Source organism: Theropithecus gelada, chromosome X (assembly GCF_003255815.1).
Source record: "Theropithecus gelada isolate Dixy chromosome X, Tgel_1.0, whole genome shotgun sequence".
Taxonomy (NCBI): domain Eukaryota; kingdom Metazoa; phylum Chordata; class Mammalia; order Primates; family Cercopithecidae; genus Theropithecus; species Theropithecus gelada.
Genome location: NC_037689.1, coordinates 106,552,403 through 106,575,239, shown reverse-complemented (window position 1 = coordinate 106,575,239; position 22,837 = coordinate 106,552,403). Strand labels below are relative to the sequence as shown.

Genomic DNA, 22,837 nt, shown 5'->3' with positions numbered 1-22,837 from the left:
TATTTAGTGTTTTCTATATGCCAAATAATTACTCTAAACTCTTTCCATGTTTTATCTTATTTAATACTCTCAATGTTAATATGAGGTAGACACTATATTTCCATTTTATATATTAAGAATCAGGACAACGAAAAATTTTGTAATTTTCCTAAGAACAAACTTGATATAAACAACATTGAATTCATGTTCTACTGTCTTCTCCATTCCAGGAAATAGCACAACCCAACTACCTCAGCCAGAAATTTGTAATAACTTTGACTCCCCTCACATTACTACTTCATCTAATGAATTATGTCTTCTTCAACTTTGTATTCTAAGTGCCCAACAGAACAAATACTCAGTAAATTCTCATTCAATAAATAAACTTCCTTAATGGATGAAATAAAATATATGGCATATGCTTTTGTCAAAAATTAAAAACATACAAGATTTAGGGCTAGGGGAAATTATACAAAGGACAACTTTTAGTGATCCTTTGGCTGGTTTATATATCATAAGCTAGTATTAAGAAGGATAAAAATCTGATGTACTGAGAAGTAGACTAGTTTGTGAGTTAAAGGCTTCCATAAAAGTGTTACCATTTTCAGGAAGCGCACTTTATAATGACAATAAGAAGTTGTATAATCATGCAACTTTAAAATAAAAAAGTATTTTAAGAATAGTTTCTCAAGGAAGAAAAAATTAACCAGGAAGATATTAGAATTCTGAGGATAGGAAAAATACAAAATAGGACAAACTGCTATAATAATAATTGAGATTAAAATTATTTCAGATTATAATGTAAAAATGCAGAAATTATATGAACATATTTATATGAACATATGGACAAGGCAAGACCTTTAATGAACAAATGAGATGATAATTTAATAAAGTAATGCAATTATAGGCAATTTGGTTCTCTTTTTTGCATAATGTCTAGTTTGTTTTTGTAGTTATGTAACACTAGAAATATCTGATGTATTACAATTGGTAGAACAAGAAAATAGACCTTTGGCAACTGCCAAAATTGAGATACTCTAAGTCAGGTATAAAACTTTAAGTTGCATTAGAACCACTTGGAGAACTTATTAAAACACACATTACCTGGCCCCGACACCAGAGTTAGATTGAGTAGGTCAGCTGCAGAGCTTGAGATTTTGCATTCCTTACCAGCTTCCAGTAAATGCTGATGCCACTGACAGAGGCACACTTGGTTTAGTTAATGTTTGATTGTGACACAGATTTTATATTTTCAACTGGTTAACTTGATCTCATCAGGGGTCTAGCAAGTTTTCTTTGTTTAGCAATGTGCACTTGGAGACATTCCTTTCAGGGAAATCTAGATGTTTTATTTCTATGTTAAAAACATTTTAAAAGCAGTTTTCCTGAAGTATAATTAACATACAATAAATCATACATATGTAGAGTACACTAAAAAGTTTGGGGGTTTTTTGTTTGTTTTGGGGGGTGGTTATTTGAGACAGGATCTCACCTTGTTGCACAGGCTGGAGTGCTGTGGCACAAACACAGCTCACTGCAGCCTAGACCTCCTGGGCTCAGGTGATCCTCCCAGCTCAGCCTCCCTGAGTAGCTGGAACTACAAGTGTGTGCCACTATGCCCAGCCAATTTTTATATCTTTTGTAGAGACAGGGTTTCACCATGTTACCCAGGTTGGTATCAAACTCCTGGGCTCAAGTGATCCACCTGCCTCAGCCTCTCAAAGTGCTGGGATTACAGGTGTCAGCCACCATGCCTGGCCAAAAGTTTTGACACATATATACACCAGTGAAACTGATTTGGCTCTGGATTCTCACCCAAATCTCATCTCGAGTTGTATACCACATAATCCCCAAGTGTTGAGGGAGGAACCTGGTGGGAGATGACTGGATCATGGAGCCAGTTTCCCCGACCGACACTGTTCTCCTGATAGTGAGTGGGTTCTCACAAGATCTGATGGTTTTGTAATGGGCTCTTCCCTCTCTGCTCCTCACTCTTCTCTCTCCTGCTGCCTTGTGAAGAAGGTGCCCACTTGCCCTAAGCCTTCTGCCATGACTGTAAGTTTCCTGAGGTCGCCCAGCCATGCGGAACTGTGAGTCAATTAAACTTCCTTTGTTTATAAATTACCCAGTCTTGAGTATTTCTTTATAGCAGCGCAAAGATGGACTAATACAGAAACCATTACCACAATCAAAATAATGAGCATAGTCAATCCATTACAGAAGCTTCTTTGTGCCCATATCTTCCTTATTCCTATACCCATCTCCCTACTCCTACCCACCCCAGGCCATGAGAGATCTGCTTTCTGTCACTGTAGATTAATTTGCATTTTCTAGAATTTTATATAAATAGAATTATAAAGAATGTACTCTTTTTGTCTAACTTTTCACTCAGCATAATTACTTGGAGATTCAAACTTGCTGTGGTGAATATCAGTAATTCATTACTGTTTATTATTGAGTAGTATTCCATTGTAGAGATATACTGCAATGTGTTGATTCATTTACCTGTTGATGGGAAGTTGAGTTGTTTCCCGTTTCTGGCTATTACAAATAAAGCTACTATGAATATCCATGTACAAGATTTATATAGGCATATGCTTTGATGTCTCATGGGTAAATGTTTAGGAATCAACAGGGTCATATAATAGGTGTTTAACATTTTATGAAATTGCCAAACTTTGTAGACCATTTTCCACTTATACCAATAATCTATAATTGTTCCAGTTGCTTCCACATTCTCATCTATACTTGCTTTGGCTAAAAGTTATTATTAGATATTCTAATAGGTTTATGGTGGTATCTCATTGTGGTTTTCTCTTGCATTTCCCTAATTAACAATGTTAAGCATCTTTTCATGTATCTATTTGCCATCTATATATCTGCTTTTATTAAGTGTCAAAATATTCTTCCAATTTGTTTATAATTAAATTTTATTTGGAGCTGTTTGTTTTATTATTAAATTTTTAGAGTTCTTTATATATTCTGGATACAAGTATTTTATCAGATATGTAATTTGCAAATATTATTTTTCCTGGACTGTGAATTATCTTTTTATTCTTTTAACAATACTTTTAGAGGAGAACAAGTTATTACTTTTGAGGAAATACAACTTAACAGTATTTTCTTTGGTGGATCCTGTTTTTGATGTCACATCTATTCTCAAATTGGAAAAGAAAAACAAAAACAGATGTCTTTTAATGGATGAATGGTTAAACAAACTTTGGCAGATCCATACCATGGAATACTAAGCAATAAAAAGGAAATAACTATTGATACATGCAGTAACTTGGATGCTTCTCAAAGGAATTATGCAGAGTGACAAAAGCCAGTCTTACAAAGGCACGTACTTTATGATTCCACTTGTATAACAGTTCTTTTTTACCTGCTTTTAGGTTCAGGGGATACAGGTGCAGGTTTGTTACATGGGTAAATTGCATGTCACTGAGTTTTGGAATACAAATGATCCCATCACCCAGGTAGTGAATGTCATACCTGATAGGCAGTTTTTCAACAGTCTCCCCCTTATCTTCCCCCACTAGTAGTCTCCAGTGTCTATTGCTACCATCTTTATTTCCATGTGTACTCAGTATTTAGCTCCCACTTATAAGTGAGAACATGTGGTATTTGGTTTTCTGTTCCTGCCTTAATTAGCTAAGAATAATGGCTTCCAGTTGCATCCATGCTGCTGCAAAGGACATGACTTCATTCTTCTTTATGGCTGCATACTGTTTCATTGTGTATATGTAGCACATTTTCTTTAGTCCACTAATGATGGGCATCTAGGTTGATTCCATCTTTGCTATTGTGAATAGTGCTGTGATGAGCATATGAGTGTATGTGTCTCTTCAGTAGAACAGTTGCTTTTCCTTTGGGTATACACCTAGTACTGAGATTGCTGGGTTGAATGGAAATTCTGTTTTAAGTTCTTTAAAAAATCTCCAAACTGCTTTCTACAGTGGCTGAACTGATTAAAGAATCTCCAAACTGATTTCTACAGTGGCTGAACTAATTCAAATTTACACCAACAATGTACAAGAATTCTCTTTTCTCTGCAACCTCACCAACATCTGTTATTTTTTTAATTTTTAAATAATAGCCATTTTAACTGAGATAATGGTATCTCATTATGACTTTAATTTGCATTTCTCTGATGATTAGTGATATTGAGAATTTTTTCACATATTTGTTGCCCATATGTATGTCTTCTTTTGAGAAGTATATGTTCATGTCCTTTGCCCATTTTAGAAATTTTTTTTTTGCTTGTTGAATTGTTTAAGTTCCTTATCGATTCTGGACATTAGACCTTTTTTGGATGCATAGTTTGTAAATATTTTTGCACATTCTGTAGGCTGTCGGTTTACTCTGTTGATAGTTTCTTTCGCTATACTCTTTTGTTTATTTTGTTATTTTGCTCTTTAGTTTAATAAGGTCACACTTGTCAATTTTTGTTTTGTTGAACTTGCTTTAGGGAACTTCGTCATAAATCATTTCCCAAGGACAATGTCTAGAATGGTATTTCCTACGTTTTCTTCTAGGATTTTTATAGTTTGAGGTCTTACACGTCAGTCTTTAATTCATCTTGAGTTAATTTTTGTATATGGTGAAAGGGAGGGGTCCGATTTCATTCTTCTACATATGGCTAGTCAGTTATCACAGCACCATTTATTGAATAGGGAATTATTTCCTCATTGCTCATAAAACTGATTTTTCTTTACTGATCTTAGTTTGTTGGTTTTGTTTATTCTGTGATCTTTCTAAACTCACTTATAAGTTTTAGGAGTATTTTAGCATATGTCATAACATTTTCTCCACTGACAAATCATATCGTCATCAAAAAAACAAAAAATATATATCTTCCTTTTCAATCTGGATACTTTTTCGTTTCTTTTTCTTGTCTTACTGTACTGGCAGTGTTGAATAGAAATGGTGAGAGCAGATGTTCCTGAAGTTAGGAGAAAGGAACTCAGTCTTTCTCCATTGAGTATAATTTTAGCTTTAGGGATTTGGCATATGCCCTTTACGGTTGAGGAAATCTTTTCTACTCCTAGTTTACTAAGAGTAATTCTTATTAGAAATGGATGTTGAATTTTGTTAAATGCATTCTTTGTATCTATTAAGATAATTATATGGGGGTTTATATATTTACGCTCTAAATTTTGTTTTGGTCTTAATATAGTGAATCACAATTTTTGATTTTCAAATGTTAAACCAAACATGGATTCCTGGCATAAATGCCACTTGGTCACAACCTGTCATCCACTTTATATGTTGTTGGATCTGATTTGCTAAAACTTTAAGAATTTCTGTATCTATGCTCATGAGGGATACTGATCTGTGGTTTTCTGTTTCTGTAATTTTGTCATCGTTTCATTTTGGTATCAGGGCCATGCTTGCTTCACAAAATTAACTGGAGGGCATTCAATATCCCTCTGTTTTTTGAATAAGTTTATGCAAGACTGACACTGTCACTTGCAAAAATGTTTCATAGAATTCATCAGTAAACTCTTCTGGAACAGGAATTCTTAGTTGGAAGGGTTGATAATTCAACTTCCTTAGCATATATAGGGCTATTTATATTTTGCTTCCTTCATTCTACACGCATTCTCAATCACACATTACATTTGTTTTTGTTTTTGGTAATGTATATTTCTTAAGGAATTTGTCCATTTCCCCTAAGCTGTCAAATTTATTGTTATAAAGTGATTTATGATAGTCCCTTATTGATCTTTTAATGATTGTAGGGTCATTCCTGATATGGGTAATCTGTGTTTTCTATTTTCTTATCATCTTTTGTGCCATCAATTACCAACTTTTGACTGTGTTTTCTATTTTTCTCTAGTTAATATATTGCTACTTTTGTCTTTATTATTTCCTTCATTATCTTAAATTTAATTTGCTTGTCCTTTTCTAGCTTCTTAAGTGAGAAACGTAGGTCACCAATGTTAAATCTTTCTTCTTTTCTAACATAGACATTTAAATCTATTTCCCACGTATGCCCTGCTTTAATCCCATTCCAAAATTTTCAGTTTTCAACAATATGTAACTAAAATCATTTTCTAATTTTCCTTGATTTCTTCCTTGGTCCAGCAGTTATTTAGAACAGTGCTTTCTAAATTCCAAATAGAAGGAATTTTCTACAAATATTATTATTATTTATTTCTTACTCATTCCATTGTGATAAGAGAATATACTGATATTTTTAATCTTTTGGTAATTAGAGGGTCTCATTTTGTGACCTATCTCATAGTCTACACTGGTGAAAATTCCATGGCTCTTGAAAAAAATTATATTCTGTAGTTGTTTGATATAGGGCTTTTTATATGTCAGTAAAGCCTAAGTTGTTAAGAGTGGAACAACTGAAATAGGAGTGTTAGAATCACAACCATGATTGTGGATTTGTCTATTTCTCCCTTTAATTCTGTCAGTTTTGGCTTCATGTATTTTGAATCTCTGTTATTTCACTTGAAACAGCGCTTTGTGTTAAATAAATAGAGGAAAAAAGATACAATCTTCTTATATTTACCCATATTTACACCATTTCTATTACTTTCCATTCCCTCCTATAAATTCACATATCCATCTAGTGAGATTTCCCCTTAGCCTGAAGAAATTTCTTTATATTTATTTTAATGCAAGCCTCTTCATGAATAATTCCCTATTTTTATTATGAGAAAATGTCTTAAATTTGCCTTTATTTTTGAAGTATATTTTCATTGTATATAATAATTGTGCTTGCAAATTTTTTACCTCTCCAACGATGTTCTCACATTGCTGTACGTTATCCAATCTTTTTGATGAGAAGTCTGTCATCATTCATATAATTGTTCCACTATACACAGTGTAAATTTTTCTCTAGCTTCTTTCAAGATTTTCTTTCAATCTCTATTTTTTCAGTAGTTTCATTATGATGGGCCTAGGTATAGTTTTCTTCATTTTTATTTTGCTTGAGGTTTGCTGGACTTCTTATATCTTTAAATTTATATTTTTCACCAAGTGTGGGGAATTCTTGTCATTCTTAGTGTCCCATAATTTATTTTTCTTTTTGCTTTCCTGTTCTTTCTCTCCTGTCCTAGAGGACTCCATTTATATTTGTATTAGACCATTTGACACTGTCACAGAGGTCACTGGGGTCCTATTCTGTGTTTTTGGTTTTTTTTTTTTTTTTCATTTTTTTCTTCAGTGCTCTTCAGATTGAGTTGTTTCTTCTGATTTATCTTTAAGATTACTGACTATTTCTTCTGCCATCTCCATTCTATTGTTAAGCCCATCTGGTGAATTGTTTTTTTCTTACATTCTGCTTTTAAAATATAAATTTTCCTTTTTGAAATACAGTTTCCATTACTCTGTTGTGATTCCTTATTTGGTCACCCATTATGAGGAGATTTTCCTTTTCTATTTTCTGCTTTAAATCATAGTCTACAAATTCCAACATCTGTGTTAGCTCAGGGTTGGTTTTCATTGATTGGTCTTTTTCTTGGAGTAGATCACTTTTACTTGGTAAGTTTTAATTGCATACTGGACATCGTAGGTAATATGGAGAGATTCTGGATTCTCTTAACTTCCTCTGAAGAGTACTGATTAAACTTCTATTTCAAGAAATAGCATAGTTAACTCAGCTGAACTTGAACTTAAAACTCCATTCTCCTTTCAACGGACAACGGTTAAATCTATGCTCAGTTATTGCAGACTTCCAGCTGTTCCTTTTTGCTGGGTTGTATGAACCTTCCTCTATAACTATAAACTTCAGGATTCAAGCAAGAATTTGGATGGAATCTATAAGCAATTTTTTGAGCTCTTTCTAATGTGTTTCCCTACATTCCAGTATATCCCCCTTCACTTTCCAGCCATTCTGGCATCCTCAACTCTGTCTGTTGACTCAAGCCAGTAAGACCATGGGTTTTTGTCTGGGTTTTAGCCATCCTTTGCCATGCAGACTAAGGGCTACACTCAGGGGAAAAGCCATATAAATGCAAACATGCCCAGTGTATTTCCTTTCTTTCAAGTGCAGAGTCCTCTCCTCTTTTTCCTTTGGTTATTTTCTTGTACTATCACATAGCTATTACATTTTGTCCAGAGTATTCCATTCTTATCTCAAGAACAGTTAATCTGATAAACATCACTCTACTATTATATGAAGTTAATCCCTCTTGGTATTTTCACCACTACAGAAAGCACCCTTACTGCAAAACTACTCCCATCAAACTAATGTTACTCAAATAAGTGTTCTGCAGAAGACTATCCAATTAATATTAACAGCTGCTCTGTTAGGGGAAAAGTCTATATAACATGGTCAAATGGGGCTTGGAAATGTAGCATTACAAAACAAACAAATAGGTTTCTTTGCTCCAGAACTTACAAGAATGTCTAATATGCTAACGTACCTTCTATACCTCTAAGTAGATTATGCCCTAGAGATACTGTCCTAAACTGCTTCATATATAATTAGCAACATTAACTCATTCATTAAAAAATATTGAGCCTCAAAGAGTGGAGACTAGAGTATGACCCCATCTCCTAGTATAAGACTATAATTCACTGTGCCTTTTTTATTTTATAATATTAATGTCATTCACTGACTTACAGTGGTTAGGCTTATGCTATATAATCTTCATCAATACTTACTTGGTAATCATAATATCTGTACAATAGGAGATGCTGATGTGGAAAAGGTAGGATAGAAATAAACATTCAGCTGGGCACGGTGGCTCACACCTGGAATCCCCTGCCAAGGCGGGTAGATCCCTTGAGGCCAGGAGATCGAGACCAGCCTACCCAACATGGCGAAACCCCATCTCCACCAAAAATACAAAAATAAGTCAGGCATGGTGCTGCATGCCTGTGATCCCAGCTACTTGGGAGGCTGAGGCACGAGAACTGCTTGAACCCAGGGGGCGGAGGTTGCAGTGAGCCTTGATTGTGACACTGTACTCCAGCCTGGGTGACAGAGCAAGACCGCGTCTCAAAAAAAAAAAAAACAAATAGACGTTCATCTATTATTAACCTGCATAGACTAGATAAAAATACATGAAATTGCCTGGTATCTGGCAGAGATTAGTAGCTTGATAAATGTTTAGCTTCCTTCTTAAGTGTTTTTCCCCTGTCTTTGCCTATTAAGTAAGTTAGTGCTTTCAATAAGACCAATCAGAGTTTGGCAGATTATAGCTCTCAGGCCAAATGCAGATACTAAAGGACCCCAACACTTACCCAAAGGTAGCCACTGGGCTAGGGTTTCTGCACTATTGTCCCTTCTGTGGTTGCCAGAAATATGTTACCGGAAACGGGTCCTGATCCAGACCCCAAGAGGCTCATGTTCTAAGATCCAAGAGCTAAGAATGTTTTTTGTCACTTTTAAAGGTCTATTTATATAAAGGAGTTAAGAATATATGACAGAAACTGATGTGTCCCATAAATCCTAAAATGTTTGCTATATGGCATTTTACAGAAAATCTTTGCTGACCCTAAGATATAATCTAATCTTTATAAGCTTTCTAAAATAAGCAGTACAATAGGATTCATTTCACTTACTTAAGTACTGAGATAGAAGTCCTGTTTTTTTAAAAAATATTTATTAAAAACATTAGTTTACTGGCTTTACTAAATTTTCAAATGCCAATCTCTTGACCTCACCTTTTCCCCTTTTATGCCACTGCAGTCACACTTTGATCCTGGAGAACACCCATAGCAAGCCTATAAGGAAGAGAAAGAGGGAAAAAATCATTAAATATGAACCCAAAAATCAGACTCTGACTTACAGCTCAACTGAAATCAACAATCTAAACTTGTAAGATAAATACCAGAAAAATATCTGAAAATATATATCAAATTGTAAATAACAGTTACCTCTCAGGAAGCTTGCACCTTTTATTATATACACTTCCGTCTGAACTTTTCAAAATGAGCAAACATAATTTTTATAATTTTAAAGTGAAAAATATCATTTTACAAGATTTTAAAAATGAGAGATCTCTCAATAAAGGCTAAAGATGGAAAGCGACACCATCTTCTACTTACAACAACAAAAACCCATGCACATATATTCACATATAAAGCACAGACATACATTTCAAAGTTAATTATTCTTACATTAACAGCCATTTGGGGTTATCACTACCCTTTACCTCTTCATTAATGCATGAGTGTTGACAGTATGCACAATCTAAAATATGTTTAAAATGGAAAAGAAATTCATACAACTTCCCTGTAATATGATTTGCCACATGTCCAAACTCTCAGGAACTCTCCTTTTTTTCTTCTAACATTGCTTGTAAGAAATTACCTCTCACTCTATATTAGCAGTGACCTTGGCAACTAGACAACAATGCCTACCACTTCAAGTCACTTGTTTCTCTCCATTCATGAGCAATCATGGAGCATAAAATATATAACACTATCTTTTACCACCTTCCTTTCTTTTCTTTGCTCCTACTCCTTCATCACTAATAATAGCTCAGTCTCTAACAGCTTTACCATAAATGCTGCTCCCACAGTCTAGATGTTCTAAATAGGCATTCAATCATATTAGGAATTGAGGTCTTCGGGCCGGGCGCGGTGGCTCAAGCCTGTAATCCCAGCACTTTGGGAGGCCGAGACGGGCGGATCACAAGGTCAGGAGATCGAGACCATCCTGGCGAACACGGTGAAACCCCGTCTCTACTAAAAAATACAAAAAAACTAGCCGGGCGAGGTGGCGGGCGCCTGTAGTCCCAGCTACTCAGGAGGCTGAGGCAGGAGAATGGCGGGAACCCGGGAGGCGGAGCTTGCAGTGAGCTGAGATCCGGCCACAGCACTCCAGCCTGGGTGACAGAGCAAGACTCCGTCTCAAAAAAAAAAAAAAAAAAAAAGGAATTGAGGTCTTCAAGCCAGAAAAATATCCTCCTCTAAAATAGAAAACTTATGGAGGAAAAGAATACAGTATGTGACTTCTGCCATTCAGAAATATCCTTTACTCTTAGAAAATGAACTGCTTGGAAAAACAAGTTAGTTTAATATACATTTATAGTTTAGTATTTATTTGCAAGGAGGTGGCATTCTTTTCATCAGATAGATATCAGACTGAGTTACTGAAACCTTTATGTGATATAAATACCAAATAATGACCATCAACCTTGAGGGCCTTTGATATAAAATACCTTAGCCCGTTGCTCAACATTTCATGATTTCCTTTACTCTAGTCACTACTAAAGCACCCTCCTCAGCCCTTTTGAAAGTACTGACCTTATCCTTCTGATCAGAACTTCTAACTAACTCAGCTGCAACTAGAAGTCACCTGCATGCGGAAACCTCTTTTCCTGATTATAAGAGCAAACTACAATGGCTTGATGTTGGAGTGATGTCTCACTCACACTACAAGAGGCTGCTCCAGTGAAAGTTGTGCTCCTGACACTTCAAACAGAAAGTCTGTTATGCAGCTATTATTTATTATTCATAGATGTTTGGGGATTATATACTGATTTTAGTATTTTATGCTAACTACACTACAGATTAAATAGGATTATTCAGGCTTATTCATCAAACATGAACTGAATATTACTAGAGGCCAGAAAAATTTTTAGGCACTAGACTTCTAAGATGAATAACACACAGCTCCCTCCAATATATGTAACTAATTCAAGAAATATTTATTGATCACCTGTTATGTGACAGCCACTATGTTATGTTAGGTGCAGGTAGAAGTACAAAGTACATCATTGCTCTCTAGTGGGAAGGATGACCCCATCTACAAAGAGTTATATTACAATGTGCAGGAAACAGAGGTTAATTAAAAATATATAATATTTTTGTGCAAACATCAATTTTAAGTTCCAGACTACGGATTTTATAAAATTTAGAAGATATCGTTTCACAAGAAGATACTGATTCACAAGTTCACAAGACAGTAACTGTCAATGGTCATACTCCCTGAATTAGATTGCGCATGTTGTCAACACTCATGCATTAATGGAGAGGTAAAGAGTAGTGGTAACCCCAAATGGCTGTTAATGTAAGAATAATTAACATCTGACATTGAAATGCATGTCTGGACTTTGTATGTAAATATATGTGCATGGGTTTTGTTGTTGTGAGTAGAAGGCAGTGTAGCTTTCCATTTTCAGCCTTTATTGAGAGATCTTCCTCGTTTAAATACAAATTAAGCTCCTAAAAATAATGCAAAACAACAGTCTGAGAGAATTTCATTGATATGAACAAGATTCTATGTGGCCTTTCTTTATAATTGCACTTTGACTTCTGAATATCCAACAATAGCCCCTAACTCCTAATACAATTTATAAACAAGAAAAGCCTTAAATACTCTTGCATGTCATTTTACAAGTAATTTTACGTAATTTTTTGCAATTTTTTATTAATCAACATGTAGCTTTACTTTAGAAAGAACACAGATTTAAACAGTTGGGAATTATAGATAAATGTGTTTAAATGCAATTTAAAATTTTAATTTATATTCTATTTATTCCACCTAAGTTATGAGAATTACTCTGGTACTCACAGGTTAAAACAAAGCAGGCAATTGTAATACGCACACCAACCACTAGATGCCACTTTCTATACAGTTATAACAGTGGCGCCCACAAGGAGATAGTCCCAGTTTGACATCTGGTTAATGGAACAACTTGTTTTTTTTTTTTTAACCAACATCTATTAATATTGATTAGGTGTCTAATAAACACAAACACAATAATAGTTCTATGAGTTGTACAAAAGTAGATGTAGGTGCTGCCTTTAAGGAACTTCCAATCTAGGTTTTTTGTTTTTTGTTTTTTTTAAGTAACTAGGTATTTTATTTTTTAAGTAACTAGGTATTTTCAGGACATATGAAAAGAATATCAAAATACAATGGAATAATGATACAGCAGTATATCATAAGTTTACTTCAGCAGTTGAATCATTTGACCATGGACAAATCATTTCCAAACTCTTGGGCTGTTTTCTCATTTGTAAAATGGTATACATAGACAGTGTGATCTCCTTAGGTAGCTTCCAGATTTCACTGTCTGTGATTCTGTAGGATTCGCCAAGTAAAAATGAGTGTTATAATCAATAATTGCTATCAAAGTTAAGAAAAATAGTTCCCTTGAGCCTGAAAGTATTGACAAAAGCTCTGTGGAGAAAGTGAATACATGGACTTCAACTTGGAAGGATAGACAGAAAGATACCCAGAGGAAAAATTGCCATGCTAAGCATGATTAAAATATAAAATTGACTGGGGCAAAGAGGTAAAATGAACATTAAGTACCTCTGTCTAAAAGGCTTTCTAAGTTCGTACGAAAAAAACTAGTTTTTCAAAATCACTGAAGGTGAAAGAAGCAAGAAAATGATGCAACTATTATATTTTAAATTTTTACTGTGGGAGAAAGTAATAAATGAGTAAGGAAAGTTTTATATTATCACACACTAAAACACATCAGAAAACTGCAATAATTAAAATAGTATGGTATTCCGTTAACAAAAATAGGAAGGCCAGAAACAGATCTGCACACGCATGCGTGCGCACACACACGCACACAACTACTATATGATAAAAGTCGACATGTCAAATAGATGTGAAAACAATGAATTTTTCAACATATGGTGCTAGAATAAATATAAAAAATAATAAATTTAGATCTCATGCTGCTACAATTAAAACACCAGATGTTAGACTTAAAAGTACAAATAAAAACAAATTCTGTATGAATTAGGGTCACCTAAAGAACCTCACAAAAATTCACATACCAGCAACCCATCCTAAAGATTCTTCCAGTAAGCCTGAAGTTGAATAGCAGAATCTGAAATTTTAATGAACATCTCTAAGTGATTTTGATTCAGGTGTTCCAAGGAGACACATACGACAAAACAATGGCAGAGAGAAATAAGAAATATTCCAATAATGTGGCTAGTTAGGTATCCAGACTGAAATGCTTACTTTAAAAAAATGCTTGGAAAAAAGTAAAAAAATTCTTCCTAAAAGCATCAAAGGGAAGCACAATAGGATTTATCAAATCAAAATCTAGGGAAAACCAAAAAATGAATTGACCAATGAAACTACTTTTTCCCGGAGGACATTTGCCAAACTTGGATAATTTTCGGGTTTTGTTTTATAATTTCTTTTAGTGTAAGGGTGTACCATGCATAAATGTACCTCACAATCCCACACCCGGGGAGGTGGAAGAAAAGATATCTTGGTGCTTAGCAGAGAAGTACAGGAAAAAAAATCCTTAAAAAACTCACCACAAACTGGCCAGATTTGCAATCCAAATTAGCATTACCTGAGTGGACTCTGACTGCATTGACCTTCTAGAGGCTGGGCAAAAATACATACAAATTCTACGTAGAAAAAACATGCCTTCATAGTAAACTTCAAATAATTCAAATGCATCATTTTTTAAAGGAAGATGAGATTTCCTAATTAAAAACCATTAAGCATATAAGAAAAAAAATACCATAAGCAAAAACCAAAAGAATCATATGACAACAGAAAGTACTCACTAAATATTTCAGATATTGGAATTATCAAATAAAAAATATATAATAACTATCTTTACAATTATAAAAGAATTTTTCTAACTTAAAAATAATAAAGGGAGCCAGCAATTGTATGAAAATGACATAGTTTAATTGAAATAAAATATACATTCTAGAAGTAAAAGCCATAGTAATTGAAATTTAAAACTCAAAGGATGGCCTTCACAACAGACTACATAGAGCTGAAGACAGAATAAAGTTAAAATACTTAGTAAAGCTAAAAAGAAATTATATATAATGTGGCATAGAGGTAAAACATGGAAACTGAAATAATCATTAAGAGACATGGAAGAAAGAGCAAGAAAGGATAACATAAAGGAAACTGGGATTCTAGAAGAGATGAGAGAGGGAATAAAGACAATACTAAAGAGACAATGGCTAAGATTCCTCAAGAAAAATCTACACATATTTGTGATTCAAGAAACCAAACAAATCCAATGGCATAAAAATAAAACCTGAAACTAGGTGCAGCAGAACATAACTGCATAACATAAAAGTAAAGGAAAGGCCTTAAAAGCATCAAAAAAGACAAGATAGACTGCCTTCAAGAGAGTGAAAATTAATTTACAGATTAGATCTCAGAAGCAATAATCAAAGCCAGAACACCACGAAATGACATATTTAATATGCTAAGAACCCAGTTCTCTTCATCCTCCCCATCGCTGCCACTTACCCTTCCCGGTCTCTGTTCTCTGTCTTTCCACTCTCTACTTCCATGTGGTCAACTTTTTTAGTTCCCACATACAAGTGAGAACATGCAGTATTTGTCTATCTGTGGCTGGCTTATTTCACTTAAGAGAATGACATTGAGTTCCATCCATGTTGCTGCAAATGACATGATTTCACTAGTTTTTATGGCTAAGTAGTATTCCATTCTGTATATGTACCACATTTTCTTTATCCATTCACCTGTTGATAAACACTTAGGTTAATTGTATATTTTTGTGATTATGAATACTGCTGCAGTAAAGAGGCAAGTGTAGGTATCTCTTTGATATATTGATTTCTTTACCTTTGGATAGATACCCAGTAGTGGAATTGCTGGGTTGTATGGTGATTCTATGTTTAGTGTATTTTTTTTTCTTTCTTTCTCTTTCTCTTTTTTTTTTTAATCTCCATACAGTTTTCTGGTGGCTATACTAGATTATGTTCACAACAGCATATAAGAGTTCCCTTTTCTTTTTATCCTTGCCAACGTCTGTTGTTTTTGTCTTTTTATTAATAGCCATTTTGAATGGGATAAGATGATATCTCATTGTGGTTTTCATTTGCATTTCTCTGATGATTAGCAATGTTGAGCATTTTACATATACCATTTGTATGTCTTATTTTGAGAAATGTCTGTTCAGGTCCTTTGCCTATTTTAAATGGGATTAATTGGAGTTTTGTTTTGTTTTTTTCCTGTTGAGTTGAGTTCCTTTTATATTCTCAATATTAATCCCCGTCAGATAAATACTTTGCAAAAATTTTCTCCCATTCAACAAGTTGCTTATTCCCTCTGTTGATTGTTTCATTTGCTGTTCAGAAGCTTTTTATTTAATATAGCCCCATTTGTCTATTTTTGCTTTTGTTGCCTGTGCTTTTGAGGTCTTAGTCAAATTATTTGCCTAGACCAATGTCCAGGAGAGTTTTCTCCTGGATTTTCTTCTAGTAGTTTTATACTTTCAGGTCTTCTATTTACATAAAATGTTTGCTTGTTGAATTGCTTAAGTTCCTTGTAGATTCTGGACATTAGACCTTTGTTGGATGCACAGTTCACAAACCACTCTGTAGGTTGTCTGTTTACTCTGTTGATAGTTTCTTTTCCTGTGCAAAAGAAGATTTAAGTCTAATCTAGCCTGAGTTAATTTTTGTATATGGTGAGAAATACGGGTCCAGTTTCATTCTTCTACATGTGGCTATCCAATTTTCACAGCACCATTTATTGAAGAGGATTATCTTTCCCCAGTGTAAGCTCTTGTCAGCTTTGTTGAAGATCAATTGGCTATGAAGATGTGGCTGTATTTCTGGGTTCTCTATTCTGTTCCATTGGTCTATGTTTTCATAACAATATAATGCAGTTTGAGTTACTACAGCCCTGTAATACATTTTGAAGTCAGGAAATGTGATGCCTCTAGCTTTGTGTTTAGGTCAGGGTTGCATTGGCTATTCAGGCCCTTTTTTGGTTTCATATATGTTTTAGGATTTTTTTTTCCTAATTCTGTGAAAAAATGGCATTGGCATTTTGATAGAGATTATGTTGAATGTACAGATTCCTTTGGGCGATATGATCATTTTAACAATATTAATTCTTCTGATCCATGAGTATAAAATATTTTTCCATTTGTTTGTGTCATCTGCATTTCTTTCATCAGTGTTTTGTAGGTTTCCTTGTAGAATCTATCCTCCTTGGTTCAATTTATTCCTATGTATTTTACTTATTTTACCTAATGTAAATGGAATTGCCTTCTTTATTTCTTTCCTGGTTAGATCATTATTGGTGTATAGAAAGGCTACTGATTTTTGTACATTGATTTGGTATCCTACAACTTCACTGAATTCATTCTTTAAGTTTCTCTAGATAGATATATCAGTAAAGAGGGGCAATTTGACTTCTTCTTTTCCCATTTGGATGCCTTTTTTATTTTTCACTTGCTTGATTGCTCTTACTAGGACCTCCAGTACTATGTCGAATAGGAGTGGTGAAAGTGAGCATCCTTGTCTTGTTCTAGCTTTTAGAGGAAAGAATTTCATCTTTTCTTCATTGAATATGATGTTTGCAGTGGATTTGACGTATATGGCCTTTATTAAGTTATGTTCCTTCTATGCCTAGTTTGTTGAGAGTTTCAATCATGAAGGGATGTTAAATTTTATCAAATGTCTTTTCTGCATCTATTGAGATGATCACACTATTCTTTCATTCCATTGATGTAATGTATCACATTTATTGATTTGCAAAGGTTGTGCCTTCCTTGCCATAAATCCCAATGGACCATGTGTATTATATTTTTGAGGTACTGTTGAATTTGATTTGCTAGTATTTTTTTAATTGTTGTTCAATCTATCTTCACCAGGGATATTTGCCAGCAGTTTCCTTTTTTGGTTGAGCCCTTGTCTGATTTTCATATCAGGGTGATGCTGGCCTCGTGGAATGAATTAAGGAGAATTTCCTACCCTAGGATTTTCTGGAATAGCCTCAGGAGGATTGGTATTAATTCTGTCTTGTATGATTGTTAGAATTTGGCTGTGTATCCATCTGGTGCTAGACTTTTCTTCGTAGGGAGAATTTTGATTACTGATTCAATCTCACCACTCATTATTGGTTTGTTCAGGTTTTCTATTTCTTCCTGATTCAATCTTGGTAAGTAGTATGTTTCCAGGAATTTATCCATTACTTCTAGGATTTCCAGTGTGTCAGCGTATAGTTGTCCATAATAATCTCTGATGATCTTGTGTATTTTTGTGATGTCAGTTGTAATGTCTTTTTTTCATTTCTGATTTTATTTGGGTCTTTTCTTGGTTAGACTAGCTAGCAGTTTACAAATTTTGTGTATCTTTTCAAAGAAGCAGCTTTACATTTTATCGATCCCTTATGTTTGTTTTTATAGTCTGTTGAGTTCTGCTCTGATCTTTGCTAGTTTTTTTCTTCTGCTAATTTTCGATTTGGTTTGTTCTTGCTTTTCTAGTTCCTTGAGGTGCATTGCTAGATTGTTAAATTTTTATTTTTCTACGTTTTTAATGTAGGCATTTACTGCTAAAAAACTTCTCTCATCGCACTATTTTTGCTGAATATGTGTGCTATGTTTACATTTTCACTTCAAGACATTTTTAAATTTCCATCATAATTTCTTCATTGACCCAGTGGTCATTCAGGAGCATGTTATTTAATTTCCATGTATTTTCAGAGTTTCCAATCTTCATCTTTTTATTGATTTCTAGTTTTATTCCAAAGTAGTCTAAAAAGAAAACTGATATTATTTCATTTTTTAAAATTTGTTGATACTTATATTGTGACCTAACACATGATCTACATGATCTATCCTGGAGAATGGTCCATGTGCTGATGAAAAGGATGTATATCCTTCAGTTGTTGGGTAGAATGTTTTGTAAATATCTGTTAGGTTTATTGGGTCTAAAGCCCTGTTTATATCCAATGTTTCTTTGTTGATTTTCTATCTAGATGATCTGTCTAAATACTGAGAGTGGAATGTTGAAACCCCCACTTTGATTGTATTGTCATCTATTTCTCTCTTTAGAATATCTGCTTTATGAATCTGGATGCTACAGTATGGAGTACATATATATTTGAAGCTGCTGTATATTCTTGCTGGATTGTTCCATTTATCATTATATAATGACCTTCTTTGTCATTTTTATTTTCAACTGTTCTTGACTTAAATTCTCTTTGATATAGGTATAGCTATTCCTGCTCACTACTGTTTCCCATTTGTATAGAATATCTTCTTCCAACCTTTTACTTTCAGTCTATATGTGACTTTACTGTTAGGGTGACTTTCTTATATGTAGCATAAAGTTGCATCATGTTTTTTAAAAAATTCATTCAGCCATTTAATATATTTTAAGTGGAAAATACAATCCATTTACATTCAAGGTTATTATTAATATGTGAAGCTCTGTTTCCGTAATTTTGTTAATGATTTTCTGGTTGTTTTATATATTCTTTTTTTTTTTTTTTTTTGAGACAGAGTCTCACTCTGTCACCCGGGCTGGAGTGCAGTGGCCGGATCTCAGCTCACTGCAACCTCCGCCTCCCAGGTTTAGGCCATTCTCCTGTCTCAGCCTCCCAAGTAGCTGGAACTACAGGTGCCCGCCACCTCGCCCAGTTAGTTTTTTTTGTATTTTTTAGTAGACACGGGGTTTCACCGTGTTCGCCAGGATGGTCTCAATCTCCTGACCTCATGATCCGCCCGTCTCGGCCTCTAAAAGTGCTGAGATTACAGGCTTGAGCCACCGTGCCTGGCCTGTTTTATATATTCTTTATTTCTTTTTCTCTTTTTAGTTGTTTTTGAGGTTTGGTAGATTGCTATAGTGTTACCACTTGTGTCCTTTCTTTTCCTTCTTTGATTGACTGGTTTACCTGTGAGTTTTATACTTTCATGTTCTTTCATGATCTTAAATATTGTCCTTTTGCTTCCAAGTTTAGGACTCACTTGAGCATTTCTTGTAGGGTCAGTCTAGTCATAAAGAATTCCCTCAGCATTTGCTTATCTGTGAAAGGTTTTTCATTTCTTCTTCATTGATGAAGGATAATTTTGAGGGATGTAGTACTCTTGGCTGGCAATATTTTTCTTTCAGCACTTTGAATATATTTATCCCCATTCTCTTCTGGCCTATAAGGTTTCTGCTGAGCAATCCACTGTTAGCTTGATAGGGTTTCATTTAGAAGTGACTAGACACTTTTCTCTTACTGTTTTCAGGATTTGCTCTTTATATTTGACTTTAGACATTCTGACTATAATGTGCCATGGAGAAGATTTCTTTGCATTATATCTTCCTAAGGATCACTGAGCCTCCTGTATCTGACTGTGTAAATCTCTCACTAGACTTCGGAAGTTTTCACCTATTCTTTAAATAGGTTTTCTAATCCTTTCTTTGTCTCTTTATCCTTGGGGCTAACAATAATTTTTTAAGATTTGATCAATTTATGTTGTCCCAAATGACACAAAGCTTTGCTCATTCTTTTTAAAATTCTTCTTTCTTTATTTCTACCTGACTGGTTTATTTAAAAACAACTGACTTCAAGTTTTGAGATTCTTTATTCCGCCTAATCTAGCCTATTCTTGAAGCTTTCAAATGCATTTTGTATTTCTATCAATGAGTTATTCAGTTCCAGAATTTCTATTTGGTTCTTTTTAAAAATACTTATCTCTTTAGTAATATTGTTCATTCTTATCCTTAACTGTGTTTTGATTTCCTTGTATTGTTTTTCGGAATTATCTTAAATCTCACCCAGCTTCTTTAATTTCAGTATTTTGAATTCTTTCTCTGGATTTCAAAAGTGTCCTTTTGATTAAGATCTATTGTTGTAGAATTATTGTGTTCCTTTTCAAGTGTCATATTTCCTTGCTTTTTCATATTTCTTGTGTCCTTGTGTTGGTAACTGTGCATCTAATGTAACAGTTATTTCTTCCTATTTTTGAATTTACTTTCATAGGGAAGGATATTTTTCTGAAGATGTATCTAAGATGTTGGCTATGTATGGTACTTCAACTTTGATTCTGTTCACAGTACTGTAGTCTCTGTGTGATTTCTTTGGCTGTAAACAGCATTAGTGGTGCTTATGGTTTCTTTGGTGTGTTAGGGTATGGTTATTAGTGAAAGCTGTGGTGAAGTTGTGCTGGAGACTGGAATAACAGGTGAGCTAGTCTTAAAGATGCGGTGGTGGCAGCAGTGGACTGAGCATGCGTATCTTTGTACCCCAGAGCATTTTACACTGGCACTGGTGTTGGCTGTTGTCAGTGGGCCTATTCTTAGGCCTCCAGGGGTCTTGCTTGGATGCTGATAATGCCAGCAGTGGACCAGGTGGGTGAGCAGGTTCTTCAGTCCCTGGGCTGCTGGCGTGGTGCGGGTGATGGCAGTAGCAGTGGATGGACAATTGTCTGGGTCCTGAGCAGTGTGCACTGATGTTGATAGTAGCTGCAATGGGCTGGGTAGGCCAGTGTCCAGGCCCATATGTGGTGCTTGCAGGCAGGTACCAGCTGAAGTGGTAGTGATTGGGAGTTTAGGCCCAACCTCAGGCCCCCAGGAGGACTGGGGCCCACGGTGGTGGATTAGGTTAGACGATCCCCACGACCTCAGGCTATGTGTTCTCTCTCAGAGCAGAAGCTCAGTTCTGCAGCTTGTGCTCAGGACCCCAATGGTGAGTGCAGGCACCAGCTCTGTTAGGTGGGGGTGGGGTAATCTTCAGTATCCAGGTGGAGTGTTCAGGTGAGGGGTGGTAGCAGCCATGCTGAGACTCTGCCACTAGAAAGAGTGGGGCTGTCCTTGGTGGTCTCAGTTTGGGCTGGTGGGTAGGCGACATGCATCCCGTTCATACTGTGGCATTTAAAATATAGAATTAAAAGAAATACACACTGGTAATACGATATAAGTGAGATAGGGTGAAAGAAGTTAAAGCATTCTTAAGGTCTTTGTAACTGTGTAGAAAACTGGTAAGGATATTGATTACTTTGGACTTTGATACATATACAACCTAGATATTTTCATTTCTAGAGTAAACCTTTAAAAAAGATAAATAAGGTGTTAATCCCAAAGTAATTGAGGGGCACAATACTTAATACATCCAAAAGAAGATGAAAGAGAGGTAGACAGAGAAAGTGATACCTTAAAATGCAGGACAAATAAAACAAATACATCAGTAATTACATCAAGCGTAATTAAGTGTAAATTGACACAACATGAGACAAATTTGGAATAAGGTACATTATAAAAAACAACTAGCACAGACTCTTCAAAAAGTCAATGCCAGCTGGGTGTGGTGACTCATTCCTATAATCCCAGCACTTTGGGAAGCCAAGGTGGGAGGACCACTTGAGCCTGGGAGTTCACATCCAGCCTGGGACACAAGACAAGACCCCATCTCCACAAAAAAATTAAACATTAACCAGGCATGGTGACATGTACCTGTAGTCTTAGCTAGAGGAGGGAGGATCACTTGAGCCTATGAGATTAAGGCTGCAGTGAGCCATGATTGTTCCACCGCACTCCAGTATGTGCAACAGAGCAAGACACTGTCAAAAAAAAAAAAAAAGAAGAAGAAGAAGAAGAAAGGCAAGGAAAGGAAAAGAAGAAGAAGAAGGAGGAGGAGGAAGAGGAGGAGGAGGAGAAGGAAGAAGGAAGGGAAAGAAAGAGAAGAAAGAGGGAGGGAGAGAGAAAGAAAGAAAGAAAGAGAGAAAGAGAGAGAGAAAGAGGAGAAAGAAGAGAAAGAAGAGAAAGAAGAGGAAGAAGAGGAAGAAGAGGAAGAAAAGGAAGAAAAGAAAGAAAGAGAAAGAAAGAGGAAAAGGAAAGGGAAAAAGTCAATGCCATGCCATGGGAGAGATGAACTTTGTGAATGGCAGTGTGAGGACCTCTGTGGACCATCTCCCTAGCAAAACAATGATATGTGGTGAAATTTATTTTTTAAAAACTCAAGTATCTGAATATTGTCCTAAGAACATACAGCCAATGAAGAAACATTCAACAATATCTGTTAAATCTTGATATGTACAACAGGTATCTATGGCATCATGACCTGCTCCTTCCTTCTCCACCTCCCTTGCTCAGCTTCACAAAAGCCTTACCCAAGGTAGGTGCATCCACAAACCAGGGCTCCTTCTCCTCCCAGCTCCCAGTTAAGCACTACAGTATCTCACAGGAAGGA

At 35.2% G+C, this 22,837-nt stretch overlaps 1 protein-coding gene across 2 annotated transcripts in view; it reads right to left on the bottom strand.

The window, feature by feature from the left end:
* The window catches only part of COL4A5 (collagen type IV alpha 5 chain), a 273,060-nt gene that overhangs the window by 158,209 nt on the left and 92,014 nt on the right, over positions 1–22,837 (bottom strand). For both annotated transcript variants that reach the window (XM_025373371.1, XM_025373372.1), the window contains exon 2: positions 9,607–9,666. In XM_025373371.1, coding sequence (XP_025229156.1) covers positions 9,607–9,666 — 60 coding nt within the window. The remainder of the gene's footprint in view (positions 1–9,606; positions 9,667–22,837) is intronic.